This window comes from Schistocerca gregaria, chromosome 1, assembly GCF_023897955.1.
Source record: "Schistocerca gregaria isolate iqSchGreg1 chromosome 1, iqSchGreg1.2, whole genome shotgun sequence".
Classification (NCBI taxonomy): domain Eukaryota; kingdom Metazoa; phylum Arthropoda; class Insecta; order Orthoptera; family Acrididae; genus Schistocerca; species Schistocerca gregaria.
This window is the reverse complement of record NC_064920.1, coordinates 671108058-671121686: the sequence shown is the minus strand read 5'-3', so window position 1 is coordinate 671121686 and position 13629 is coordinate 671108058. Positions and strand designations below refer to the sequence as shown.

General features: G+C 42.5%; 1 protein-coding gene across 1 annotated transcript in view; it reads left to right on the top strand.

Moving 5' to 3' along the window:
• The window catches only part of LOC126267809 (TWiK family of potassium channels protein 7-like), a 236891-nt gene that overhangs the window by 187074 nt on the left and 36188 nt on the right, over nt 1-13629 (top strand). Inside the window, exon 3 of the mRNA XM_049973149.1 lies at nt 2284-2439. Within this exon, the coding sequence (XP_049829106.1) occupies nt 2284-2439 (156 nt within the window). The remainder of the gene's footprint in view (nt 1-2283; nt 2440-13629) is intronic.

Genomic DNA, 13629 nt, shown 5'->3' with positions numbered 1-13629 from the left:
GACCTCACGCCCCACGTGTTGAGCAATTCGGCGGTACGTCCACCCGGCCTCCCGCATGCCCACCATACGCCCTCGCTCAAAGTCCGTCAACTGCACATACGGTTCACGTCCACGCTGTCGCGGCATGCTACCAGTGTTAAAGACTGCGATGGAGCTCCGTATGCCACGGCAATCTGGCTGACACTGACGGCGGCGGTGCACAAATGCTGCGCAGCTAGCGCCATTCGACGGCCAACACCGCGGTTCCTGGTGTGTCCGCTGTGCTGTGCGTGTGATCATTGCTTGTACAGCCCTCTCGCACTGTCCGGAGCAAGTATGGTGGGTCTGACACACCGGTGTCAATGTGTTCTTTTTTCCATTTCCAGGAGTGTATATGAGTATTCAGCTTTGATACGGAGCGTCCTTGTCCAGTTCCATGTACAAGTTCTTGGCAAAGACGGGACAATTTAAACACTTTAACAGTTTCCAAGACAGAAAGGAACGCAATTCTTGAGACCATTTCTTCCGTTCTATATTCGTAGAGGGGAAACCAAGAGCTCAGAAGTTCATTTGACGATGTGACGTGCAATGTCGGTTAATGATATCACATTGGAACCAAATTTCACCACAATTCTGCCCAACGCCATCGTGGACGCCTCACACGGTTTTCAGATCATCACAGCCGCTTTTGCCCACATTTCAACCCTTGTTTGATGCCTATACGATGTAGCGCACTACCGCGACGTCCAGCAGGGGTGAAGTGTGGCCCAGATCTTCTCATCTTGTGACACGTCCACAATGGCGTTGAGAAGAATTGTCGTGAGATTTGGTGCCAACGTGACATCATTAACCAAACTTACAAGTCACATGGACGTCTGAACTCTGGCGTCGCTACCTCGCTCTTTGAAGCGTCGTTGAGCCCGAGTGTGACGTCGCAGGGCGGCACCCTTTCGCGCAATTACAGAGGTAGGTTGAAGCCAACTTTGAGCAAAATTTCAAATGTCTGTGTCGCAATGGGAGACAACTGCGGCGTTTCAAAAAAAGTGATCCTTCCATTTCGTTGCCCAGTGTAGTTTCATACAGTTAACATTTCCACCGTGGCACAGTGTCATAGAAGTATTACTGTCACCATCTTTATATGAAAACGTAAATACTTTAGATATAAGAAGATACATTTTCCTGAATTCCGTACATCACTGAAATGGCGGCTTTAAATAAGCCACGATCGATTTGCTCCTGCATCGTAACGAATCGTCTGTGTATAGCGGAGTTGGTAAATGCCTTGTGGGAGAATGGCATGTTTTCTGGGTCGTGACACAGTCCGACATACTTGTTTCATGTGTCAGAAAGTTTCCAATTGATTCTAATCGACTGTGTAAAGCATCGCTTGTTAATTACAAATATCGTCAAATTTGAACAAGACATTGTAACGTTATTGACTACATTTTTTAATCAACATAGACACTATATGTCTGGAACTGCGCGACCGCTACGATCGCAGGTTCGAATCCTGCCTCAGGCATGGATGTGTATGTTGTCCTTGGGTTAGTTAGGTTTAAGTAGTTCTAAGTTCTAGGGGACTGATGGCATCGGATGTCAAGTCCCATAGTATCAGAGCCATTTGAACCATTTTTTGAGTAGGTCGCTAGACTAGCTGATCATTTTCTGTTCAAAAATGTTTATGTAATGATGTGTTTCGGGCACATCCAATCATCAGAACATCGAACAGACAAGTCTTTATACAACGTATGGAGTCACATGTGTCAGCCGTCAGTATCATTTCTCAACTTGAGTAAAGTACGGATCCTTGACTGTAGTGTCTATTTGTCTGATTTTTTACATATATAGAACATGGGTAGCAAAAGGAAACTTATTTCATTCCAGCCTCCAATCAGCAGTCTTCATGATCGGAAACTGCGTGCATTTCAGATATGGAAGGGAATTCAAAATAAATTAAGGTGACTTGCAGAGGTTATTGTGGGGGTGGGGGTGGTGACGAAGAGGCGGGATAGTGAGGGAAGAGGGAGGGAGGGGCGCAGGGGAGGAGGAGTTTCACATCTTAAGCTTATGGTTATGGACATCAATTCCGAAAGGAAGAAATACTTAGTTATTTAGTACCTGTAAAGTGATGAACACCTCAATAACTTTCGGTGAGAATCGGTTTTGACCTTAATGGGGTAACTGTTTTGATCTACGTCACTGTAATTCATAAAGAAGGCCTGTTTCTGCCGTCCACACACCACTTTCTATTCGCTACATTAGCTGTGCGGCCAGTGCAGCCTGCATCGCCTGTGTTGTCGGCAGGGTACGGCAACCTGGCGCCCAAGACGGCGGCGGGCAAGGTGGCGACCATGGTGTACGCCATCGTGGGCGTGCCGCTGATGCTGCTCTGCCTGTCCAACCTGGGAGCGCTGCTCGCCGACACGTTCCAGTTCGCCTACTCGCAGGCGCACGCCTGCTGCTCGCCTCCGCCGCCTCCGCGGGCCTCGGCCCAGCCGCCCCCGGCCGGCGCCGCCCAGGCGTCGGCCCCCGCCGCCGCCCCGCCGCCCCCGACGTCGCGGCAGCCTCCAGAGAAGCCCCTAGTGACGGCCACCCTGCGTCGCAACCGCCCTATGGCTCCCGAGGTGAGGCGCGCATTGTCTTCGCACAAGTTGCGTGCGGTAGAGTTCTCGGATTACTTAGGAGCTGACCCTTTAGAGAGGCAGCAAGAAGTATTTAATTAGCCTCTACCACTGACGTACGTCAAGCAAAGTATCGGATTTACTATGTTCTAATTCAGCTCTCCCTTCACTTGCTTCATTCTCAACAAGCTTTTGGTAAGAACTGTTTACGAAAGTTGCTAACTTAGAAGCTCGTCAAATCACTTTTTGTACATATGGATGGGTTAAGTTTTAAGCGATTAGCTTGCTTACTGTTGATTTAACTGCCAGAGATTGCATTTTGAATACAAATTTCTTGAAAACAAATCAGTGGTTTGAAAAACCCACCTGTGAGTTAGTAGATTTGTATAGAAATTAGTGCGCCATAATGTCGTCATCAGGGCACAGACTGCCGGATACAAACATAATTTTTCAGCAGTAAAGCAGAACAAATCTCGACAAACTTGCTTCGCGAGTTTGTTTGCCCACCGCTTCTACACTGGAATATTTTACTGCATGTTGTTGGCCACGCTCTTTTATTACCATGGTCTTTTATTGTCGTCACCCATCATTAAATAATCCGTGTGCAATACACAAAAGACTGAATGGTTAGTTACATGTATAAGTCATCTTTAGCGTGTCAGGTTGTCACAAGAACCCACTGTGTGCGAGGTCGCAGACTCAGTCTTTAGTAAGGTCATTTGAAAATGCTGTGTTAATAACCATGACAAGAAAATTTTTAGCTGCTATTGATTGACCACGTGCATCAGAAGGGCGATGGAAAATGAATGTCCGAGAGGTACAGAGAGTAACCTTTTATAGGACGTACGTATTACTCTTCACAAAATGGACATCGTCGACATTCAAGAAATGTTTAAAACAAACCATTAACTTGCGCCATGAATTCCGAATGAAAAATGATGCGCCACAGTGATCACAAAGGTTCGCACCATCAAGGTCGAAGGTGAATTGTTTGGGAGTTACAAACCGTTCAGGACATTCGGCTAGGCATCCACTCTTAAGGAATGCATATAGAACCATATTGGTACAACGGGGTGACGAGAACTGATGGAACGTGATATCATGCAGCCGGATGCGGATCAGTCTGTCGTGGAAATTATTATGAAACTGGCTATCTTTTAAGGCGTGGCTGCAGACAGTGCGACAATATGTTTTATAGGTACTGGCAAACAAACATCCGGATGCCGAATTCGTCCAGCCGTTACACATGATATGAAGTGCAATGCCACACACTTTCTAGGAATTATAGTTTGCTCTAAACAAGTATGATTTATACACGCACACCAGGAATCCAGCAAAAGCAACTTATTTTCACCAGCTATTGACCAAAGACAGTGCTCATATCTCATCTGTCGTTTTCTTAGGACTACTTTCCCACTCTTGCTTCCTTTGACATAAACATTCCCCCCCCCCCCCCCCCCCCCCCTGGCCTTGCAAGACCACGCACACTAGAAAGGGTTTCAGAGAACAGAGCACCTCCGACTTCTCACAGCACAATGAATAACTTTCCCTACAATTTACATTCCAGGTGAGCACTCGGCATAACTGTATACGAATGAGCTGAGGCATTCATATTAGTTAGTCTTGACACAACTCTCCTGGTACGTCTGATTTCCAGATTTTCTTTCGTACATATTTCCGTTTCAAATCCCGATTGGTCGGAGGAGAAACCAAATTCCCTACTAAACGATGGAATGAGTTTGTTTCTCATCTACAAATTTTCGGGCCGATTCCACAGTTTACTATGCATCGCCAACTTAACACTGTTTGAATTTTCATTATCTTACGTCCTCCAACTCTGTAGGACTGTCTCAAGTTATGGAAGCAACCACGGCTCCTCTTCAAACCACTGTAATCTATTTCCCACAAAATTTGATGTGCATAACGTAGTAGGTCACTGTCATGCACACCGTGTAATCTTATCGAGCATCCTTGAAACGCGTAAAACCAGTTTTTGTAAAAAATGCGCCTTGTCCTCCCTTGAATATCCGTAGTTTTTCTGATAGTCTTATGCACTACACAGTCTTATTGTTGCAGACTGATTCGAAATCTCTCTCTCTCTCTCTCTCTCTTTTACACTGCGCTACGGCTGATTTTCAACGTACGTAATTATGTGCAGTACCCGCTCCTTCTAAGCGATTGCCTGTTAGTGTGTTTTACTAGAGACGGGATTTGAGACTCCATGTTCGACTAGAATAATGAACTAATGGCTCGACACCTGTTTCAGATCACTTTCACGTCTTAAGCACGTGTCGTCATTATTGTACTCCTCTCGTAAATTGTTCACACTGTCGAGTGCATACAACACAACGCATTCCACTTACTCACCTTGCAGAAATGCACGTATTTCAACTGCCACTTCTTTCTCAGCGAAATTCCTTGGATTCTTTTCTGGCGATATATAAACTTCGACAACTGTTCTTTAGATATAGTGCCACGTTTGTTTAGTTTGTCGTTGCCATTGCAGTGCATTTTATCAATTCCAATAGCACTGTACTACTTTTGTAAGTTACTCTTCGATCAAGAACTTCAACTACGATCCGTAGCCTCATGCTATGCCCACCACTGGATAACTTCTGTCCCACCCCTTGTTGTAATTAGTAGCCAGTGTCGTAGTTGCATGGTAGGCAATATGGGGGGCACCGAAAACCGTAAACATCATTTGCTTTTGCGACCTCTAACTCAAGAGGTGCCTTGTAGCTGGGAACCTTGAATATTAACTACCACGTCACTGTCTTTTAAATGAGGTTTCGCTGCAAGGTTATGATCATATGATTTTTGACACCGAGAATTTTTATTTTAAAAGTGTATTATCGCATCGTATGGAAAAAAGATTGGGTGTGATAAAGCGTCTCTCAGCAGCAAACAGTATAATCACATAATTGTTGCGTTTGCGTCACTTCTGCTAACTACATGAGACAACTTGTTTAAGACGTGTTGTCTGCAGGGAATTATATGTTTTCTCATCTCACACTTCCACACCATAATATTTATTGTGCATCAGATGTATGAAGATGTAATGAACTAACCAAGTAACTAATGTGTGTCAAGTGATACTCGCAGGAAAAATTAGCATATAAAGTGACTAAAGTCATGTATGTGCTATACACTCACTGCTCTCATGGGTAACCTTTTGCGACTGTGGGGCATCCCTGACTACCTCTTAATTCAAATAAAATATTTTCAGTGAGCAGTAAGTTTGCAAATGAAGGTTACTCGAGTCTCATATTTATTCAAAAATATTACACTAGTCCAAGTTCAGCTTAGAATAAAACATCTCAGCATAAAAATAATAACCTCGATAGGTGCCAAACACTCGGTTAGGCCCAACCATGGGTTAAAACTGGTTGCCCATTTAAGTGACTGGAAACAAACATGAAAACAAGAAAAACTTTTTCCAGTGATCAGAAATCCTTAATGATTCTACCAATCTATTTAAGTACCAAAATTTTTTTCCAAGAATTTCGAATTTTTGAAGCTTTACACTAATACAGAAAATGTTCTCAGTAACTGGTCCTAACTAAAAGCAAAAAACAATTGTTATAAAGCACAGAAACCACACACAAAATGGTTGTCTTCTCCCTCAACATAGGAACATTGTTCTTCAGCCCAGCCACAAATAGACACTGGCTGTTTATTTCCTACGATAATGAGTTTCAACATATCCCTCTTCAAAATATGCAAGCTTCGTTTGGGCCTTCTTCGCCTGATGAAGTCGAAGAATTTTTTGAGTCGATTTTGTCTTTCCAACTGTCATTTTCCTGCTCCTTCGTCTTCTTTACTCCTTGGCCTTTTTGGTTCTTCCACATAAAAACCTTTCGTTTTGAATTTTTCTACTCTTCTTTCTTTTCTGTCTGCCAATTTAGTTTTGTATGGATAGGAGGTCAGTATTACTGTTTTTCCCTTTTTTTCTATTGATGATTTTCTTTCTACTATCACAACCTTTAGAGCAGGCATTAGAGGCTTCGATGACACTGATTTTGACGATGGCGTACGATAAGTTGCAGCAAGCCGCTACCAATCCACCCAATGTCATTTCCGAAGTCCCAGAAACAGCTAACAATACATATTCTGTGCTTTTTTGGAATTTTTCTATTATAGACAATTGAAGAACTTCGTCTTGAAGGACAATGACTTGAGGGACGTCATCCGGAAATATTTCAGCATCTCATACTTCCCCTTGTGATACTTTGATCAGTGGACTCTTATTTTCTTTAAACCACTGGTGTACCAGATTTTTCCCCTCATTGCAAAACTGAACAAAAAGTTGCGTTGGAAAGGAAATAATTGCTTACCTATTTCTTATCAGGTAATGTGTCTTTTCGAAACACTGTTCCAACATCGGTGAACATTTCAGGAAACATTAAAAATGTCTGGAAAGATAAAGAGTAGGCGTCCACTGTTGATGATTATCTACTGATAATAGTTCATAGCGTTATCAGATGCGCTGGTCACTGAGATCTGGAGCTACCTGGTTTGATTCGCATACCCTGTTTAAGCCCACTCTTCCGTAAAGCCTTTTCAGAAATTGTCATCAGTTTCTATATAAATGGTTGAACCAAGCTGAAACGACGACGCTCGTGGACTGTACTCATGTCTCTGTGTACAAAGTTACCATGTTACTTCTAATGGTTTTATTATGAATTATGAGTGTGTACCCATTGAAACTTTTATTTCCACTGATGATGAATGTTGAACTTGAGTTAATACGACGACAATGTGACACGCTACACTGAAAACGTTAAACATCAAAGCAAACCTGGGGGGGGGGGGCAAATTTCTATTAAAGATAGTAAATAAGATAATAAATAAGCTAGATCTACAGTGTGAACTGTTGGACAACGTTTGAATCAGTGCCAAACATTTGAAGTTTAGTCTAGAATACCAAAAATAGATTGACAAAGGCTGTTAAGTAATAACTTTCACAGTTTTAGTACCATAAATTTGACAACAGCAATTTCGGCATGAAAGTTCGGAGGGCAAATGTTCTGCAATCATTACTGAAATATTATAAAGTGGGTGGTGAATTATTCAGGTTGTATAACATTTTTCTGTCCTTCTATAAGTTTATCAGTCTTAATGAACGGCTCTCTTGAATGTTTTAGTTAACTATTCTTCCGTGAGGCTCACGTTACTGCTGATGATAATTTTTCGCTTCTAGGATAGGATCTGTTGGAAACATAGGTTACATTCCCAGACTACTAATTACGTCCGAAAGTGACTGGAAGATCCAGTACCTCAGTGTACTTAACACATAATTAATTTATCAAAGCACTTTGCTCACAGTGTTTTTTGTGTGGACACCTTAGCCATTTCAGACAATATAGTTTCAGACACATTTGCAACAAATAAGTAACTTACAGCTCTTGTAAATAAGAAAATTCTATGTCTACATGAAGTGGTGTATACAGGGTGTATACTGAGTGTGTATACAGGGTGAGTCACAAGTCATGTCCCAGTCTACATTGGTGATTCAATAGCCATGGCTCTTAAGAGAAAGTCGTAATTAGTGAAGACAGTGGTAATACAAAGAGATAAACGCATGTTGCAGATATACTTTAACCGTCCACACAAAACGTTACGTCATTGGTACCTCACAAGAAGGATTGGGACAATTTTCAGGAAAAATACGTGGAAATTGGACCCACATATTTCGTCATTTGTTGTTTCATGGAATACACTTTTTTCCTTAACAGCAATATTATAATTACATTTTAAAAAATTTGTTAGAAGAATAACAACGCTCACAATAATTTAAAAGACTTGACCAGGAGCAGTTCATTAATAACAAACTTCAAAATTTTATACCATTAAGAAAAGGGCTTGAAACCAGGAATATACCGTCTCCAAGTACAAGTAAGAATTCACACAAGCGGGCTCAACAATCTGAGTTTTATCAACAATAAATTACGAATGACTCCCACTAAATTTACTAACTATTCCAATGCATGGTGGCATGTTAAACAAGTTGGTAACATCCATTGAAAATACATAAAAGATAGCAAGTCACGCCACTGATTGTGTCTGTTGGAAAGCCCTTAACAATGTATAAGACTTAATAAAATCCCTTAAGCAATAAAATACACAATGCTTCAAAATACAAGCAAAGCTGGGAAAGTAGGCAATTTCAATGTGACTCCCAGGTGTTACACTTCAGCAGGAAGATTAAGAATGAAGCTTAAATAAATGTACACTTGCTAAAAAAGCAAGATAATCTGAGAGGACATGCACTTTAAATGTGGCTCCTGACTGGTACAGACCAACAGAAACATTGACAATGACCCTCAAACAAAGTATAGAATGCCCCGAAACAAAAATAAGCTGCAAATACAGTCAACAGGGAACAAGCGGGCAAGTTTCACAATGAGTGGAGTTAGCTAATGACTGTGGATAAAAGGAAAAGCTCAACAGTTCACATTCATAAGTAAAAAGCCTTAAAACTTAATACGCTCCAGAAGTAGCTGTAAGGGTCCAAGGTTTAAACGAGTAGTTAAAAAGCAGGTATAATGAGGAGGAACTTCACTTACAGGACACTGTTTAAGCCTCATGCTCTTACTGAACTCACCAAATAGTATAGATTAATAGTTCCCAATCAATTAGCGACACTCCGCCGTGGCACGTATCGGACGATAAACCTTACCTGACTTGAGCTAACACGAGGCGGCTGGCAGAGGCACCAGACCGCGGGCCAACCAGACGTCGTGTGACGACGGAAGTGCCTCCACAGCAGAAAGAAAACACGTCTCTGCTCCGGGCCCAGGGAACAGGAATGCGTCGTTCTTAGCCAAAACTACCCTGCCAACACACATCAGAATGGAACAGTAATCTGCCCACATAAGCCTACAGACGAGCACGCCTAAGATGTAAGGAATATTAACTTAAAATGCTGGGCATTGATTGTAAAATCACTGTTGGTATTTCTGTATAGGCTCTAATGATAATCTCCTGCAGGTAGATTAATGTCTTTGGTGTGTTGATGTACACTGTAGGCTTGAGATGCCCCAGACAAAGACTCCATTGCATGGTCCATTGGAACGGCCACCTAGGTAGCCAGAGCAGACAGGTGCTATAGTATCTGAACGTGCCGCTGACCACATTGCGAATGAGGTGTACCAAAGCGGACTGTTCAACTTGTATATAAGGAATGGTGTACCAATCGTAGCCGTGTAACATACCCGAAAAAAAGAGGTTTTGTAAAGATCGTAAACGATAGGGACCAGTGTCAAGTATCACATCTTCTGAACGACAGTCGGTTTGAAACCCGAAAGCAGCTACTACTGCCAGTGAATGCAATCGCACCTCAACCCGTTTCCTAGCGAACATTGTGAATGTGGCTATACGCAATAGCCATTTGGAGTCTGTTAACTCACAAAAGATCAATGCTCACAGCACCACGTGAAGCTGTTCGTATTCAATGGAACAAACAGTATAGAAAGTGGACAAGAGACGTGTTATGTTATCCAACCTATCGTGAATTCGTATTTTTCCAAATGAGGCTAGGCATCGAATGGACCAATAGCGCTCTGAGGCTTTTAATTTCGCAGTGTATTGAGGGCGTAGTTCAGGCTGGAGGGGTTTCATGATATTTTGAGGGTATTGTCCATACCGTGCCATGGGCCCACTCAGGTTCCCTCGTTGTTTGATGACCAACTGTTGCCTTTTCTTCTTCGCGATGAATATTCTGTGGTCACTTCCGTCTCCGAAAGGGATAACAGAAATTGCTCACACAGATGCTGGGATGTATTAATAGTTTGATGAACACTCTGGCAAAGATACAGCAATTCGACTGTCCCACTGAGTCATCCAATATTGATTTAAATGAAATGTCTGGGACTACTTGGAACAAGGGATGAAATGTAGCAATCAACGTCTCCACAACAGCTGTATGTGGCATATCGGAGGAAACCTGTGGACTCTCCTCATAACTGAGTTGAGGCCATTACCAAATCAAGGTCACAGATGGAGCCACATGGCGTTAGCGTCATGTCTCGTGTACTCTTACACGCTAAGATGATTTAACCATTCTGCTAGAGACTTTCGAAAATGACTTGAAGAGCTCTGTCATCGTGTGCCTTTGTTAACACGCATTTGCAAAACCTTTTGTGAACGTCTTTTCTATAATTTTAAATGTGCGAGTCGTCCTTCAAGTGGAGACAAACCCTATAGATAATATGGCGCTGTAATTTATAAGACTTATTTGGGTTACTTCCAATTCACCTAGCTGTGGTGTACAAAGGCCATTGCTGTCATTAGTGTCGGATAGACACTGTAGTGTTTCTTTGACAAGTCACGTAGCAACACATTTACTTATGACCGTCAGTTGTTATTCCACAGAAAAATTTAATCTTGTCGCTCTAATTTCGTAAAGATTATTTCCCGTGATTCCATTTCCAGAGCTCGATGTGTGAATGAGGAAATGTGCCTGCGATAAATATTTTTGAATTTAATGCACCTACACAGTCTGATAAAAAGCACTCAGAAGGAAAGAAAGAAACGAAGTGAAACTAAATGAGCTGAGAGAGTATGTGATATTAGTGCGGTAATTTTAAAAATTTTGTAAGAATTTGGCAGTATGGCTCAGTTATTAGCATGACGTTGCACCCGTCTGGCCTGGATGCAGACGCTGATTCTGTTGGGAAGGTTGTCACGAAGCAACTGTGACCTCAGTTGAGGCAATATAGATCGCAACTATTGTTCTGTCGCGAACAGATCTCAGGATCTTACTGGTCACGCACACAAGTCATGGAGACACGTGTCGTGTGAGGTTGACTACAATTCAGTTGAAAAATTGTACAGTATACTGTCGAGTGAGAGGTAATACATGAGGAGGCACTGAGAGTTCCCTAAATAATTACCAGCCATGATCTGAAATCCCCCAAGGCACACACACCATGCGGTCATGAGCAACATCATTGGGCCTCTCTAAAACATTGGAGGAATCAGACCTCTCTCCAGGTTCGAAATGGTTCAAATGACTCTAAGAACTATGGGACTTAACTTCTGAGGTCATTAGTCCCCTACACTTAGTACTACTTGAACCTAACTGACCTAACGACATCACACACCCATGCCCGAGGCAGTATTCGAACCTGAGACCGTAGCAGCTACGTGGTTCCGAACTGAAGCGCCTAGAACCTCCCGACCACATCGGCCGGCCTTTGCAGGTTCATTCAGGGTAGTGCGGAACGTCTATTCATCAGTGAACATAGTGCGTTGCCATTCACCAACTTTCCAAGCGTCCCAGTTACGGAACCACTCCAGACGCAGACGCATGTGTTGTGGGTTTACGGCAGTCTCAAATGTATGTGAAATCCTATCGAACTTAACTGCTAAGGTCATCAGTCCCGAAGCTAAATTATCCTAATGACAAACACACACACCCATGCCCGAGGGAGAACTCGAACCTCCGATGGGACCGGCCTCACAGTCCATGACAGCAGCTCTCCAGACCGCTCGGCTAATCCCGGGCGGCACGGCAGTCTATGCATGAGATTGTAATTCCCCAATCCGGATACTGCTATCCCCCGACCAATTAACCAAACGGACACAGAATTTTGCAGGGAATTCATTTCTTGTTGTCGGATGACAGGCCAGATGTGAAGGGGCGTCTGTGATGAACAGAAACCATGATGACGACTATGATTTCCTTCAAGTTCCCACGCAGTGAAGTATACGGACCAAGTCACATCCAAATGCCCCAGAAATGTGGATATCACACGGTTCTACCAGCTGGCCAGATGGGGATACAACACTGTCAGGTGCTGATAACGCCCACTGTCAAGAGTATAGGACATCTCCGTGCTCTTCACAGTGATGATTTTACATCTGACGCTCATCACGTCTCTTATATAGAGTTGCTAGGAACAACAGCACGCATTTTTGTTTTACAAAATATTTAAAAAAGATTCTTGCAGAAGCATTAGATCAGGTATGCATGGAAAATGTAGTTAAACTTCTTGGTAACATCGTGTAAAAGTTTCATTGTCCTCTGATTATGATTAGAGGAGTAATAAGTGTATTCCAAGAAAATAGCTTTGCATACTCTAACGCCATTGTGTGGGGTAAGAGTACGGGGGTATCGGGCAAGAGTACGCAATGAGTACTTTTACCCCTAACTGTAGAAAAATGAAAGGATTAAAAATATACGGAAAGACAAATTACGAAATCTGTTATTTGGCAGTTGCGAAAAGTAAATGTCATAGTTGCAGTAAGGCCGAAAAAATGTTTATCGAGGGAAATGCAGTGCTGCGGTCGCTTGTTCTTCCACCAAAGAAACACTTTTTGCGAATCGGCGAGGCACTCACTGCCTCTACCAGTTTTAATACTTTTTCTTAAGTTAGGCTTTGAACACTCAGTACCTTTGGATGCTTGCCGCACGGAGCACCCATTTTCAATGTGGGCATGAGCTTGATGGTAGAGCGGCTCTATTAATGGCTGTCGAGTTAGAAACGAAAATGCACTATGGAAGACGTGATTATATTCGAAGTCTACCTGGAGGTACTTATGCCTGAAAAAACCAGTACTCAACGAAAGAACAGAAAAAATGAATTCAAATTCTCTAAGCTGAATAATGAGGCATCTAAGGTAAATAAAAACGAACAAAAAATGTTTGAATGATTAAAAAATTCAAAGTACCGGTTATGGGGTGAAAAGTCATTTCTTGATGATGTACCGGTATCCACTACGAACTTGTACTCCCTTAGACTTGCTATTTTCTTTTTTGGTAATCGGCAGATAACACACACCACTAAAGTCATGGAGATCAAGGAGGATATCGGAAGCTTAAAGAGGCCAGTTTCGGTACCGCGGTTATCTAATTTTTAAATAGGTTTAGGTTCACCTAACACTCAGTCAAAACTATGCAGATTTTATATCGAAAACGTACAAAAGTCACTTACAGCTTTTCTGTAGCTGTAAGAGGCCTACTGCCAAGAGGTTCCAGAGTGAAACTGAGGAGGTGATGATGTTTGCTCTGCTTGTGTGAGTATGG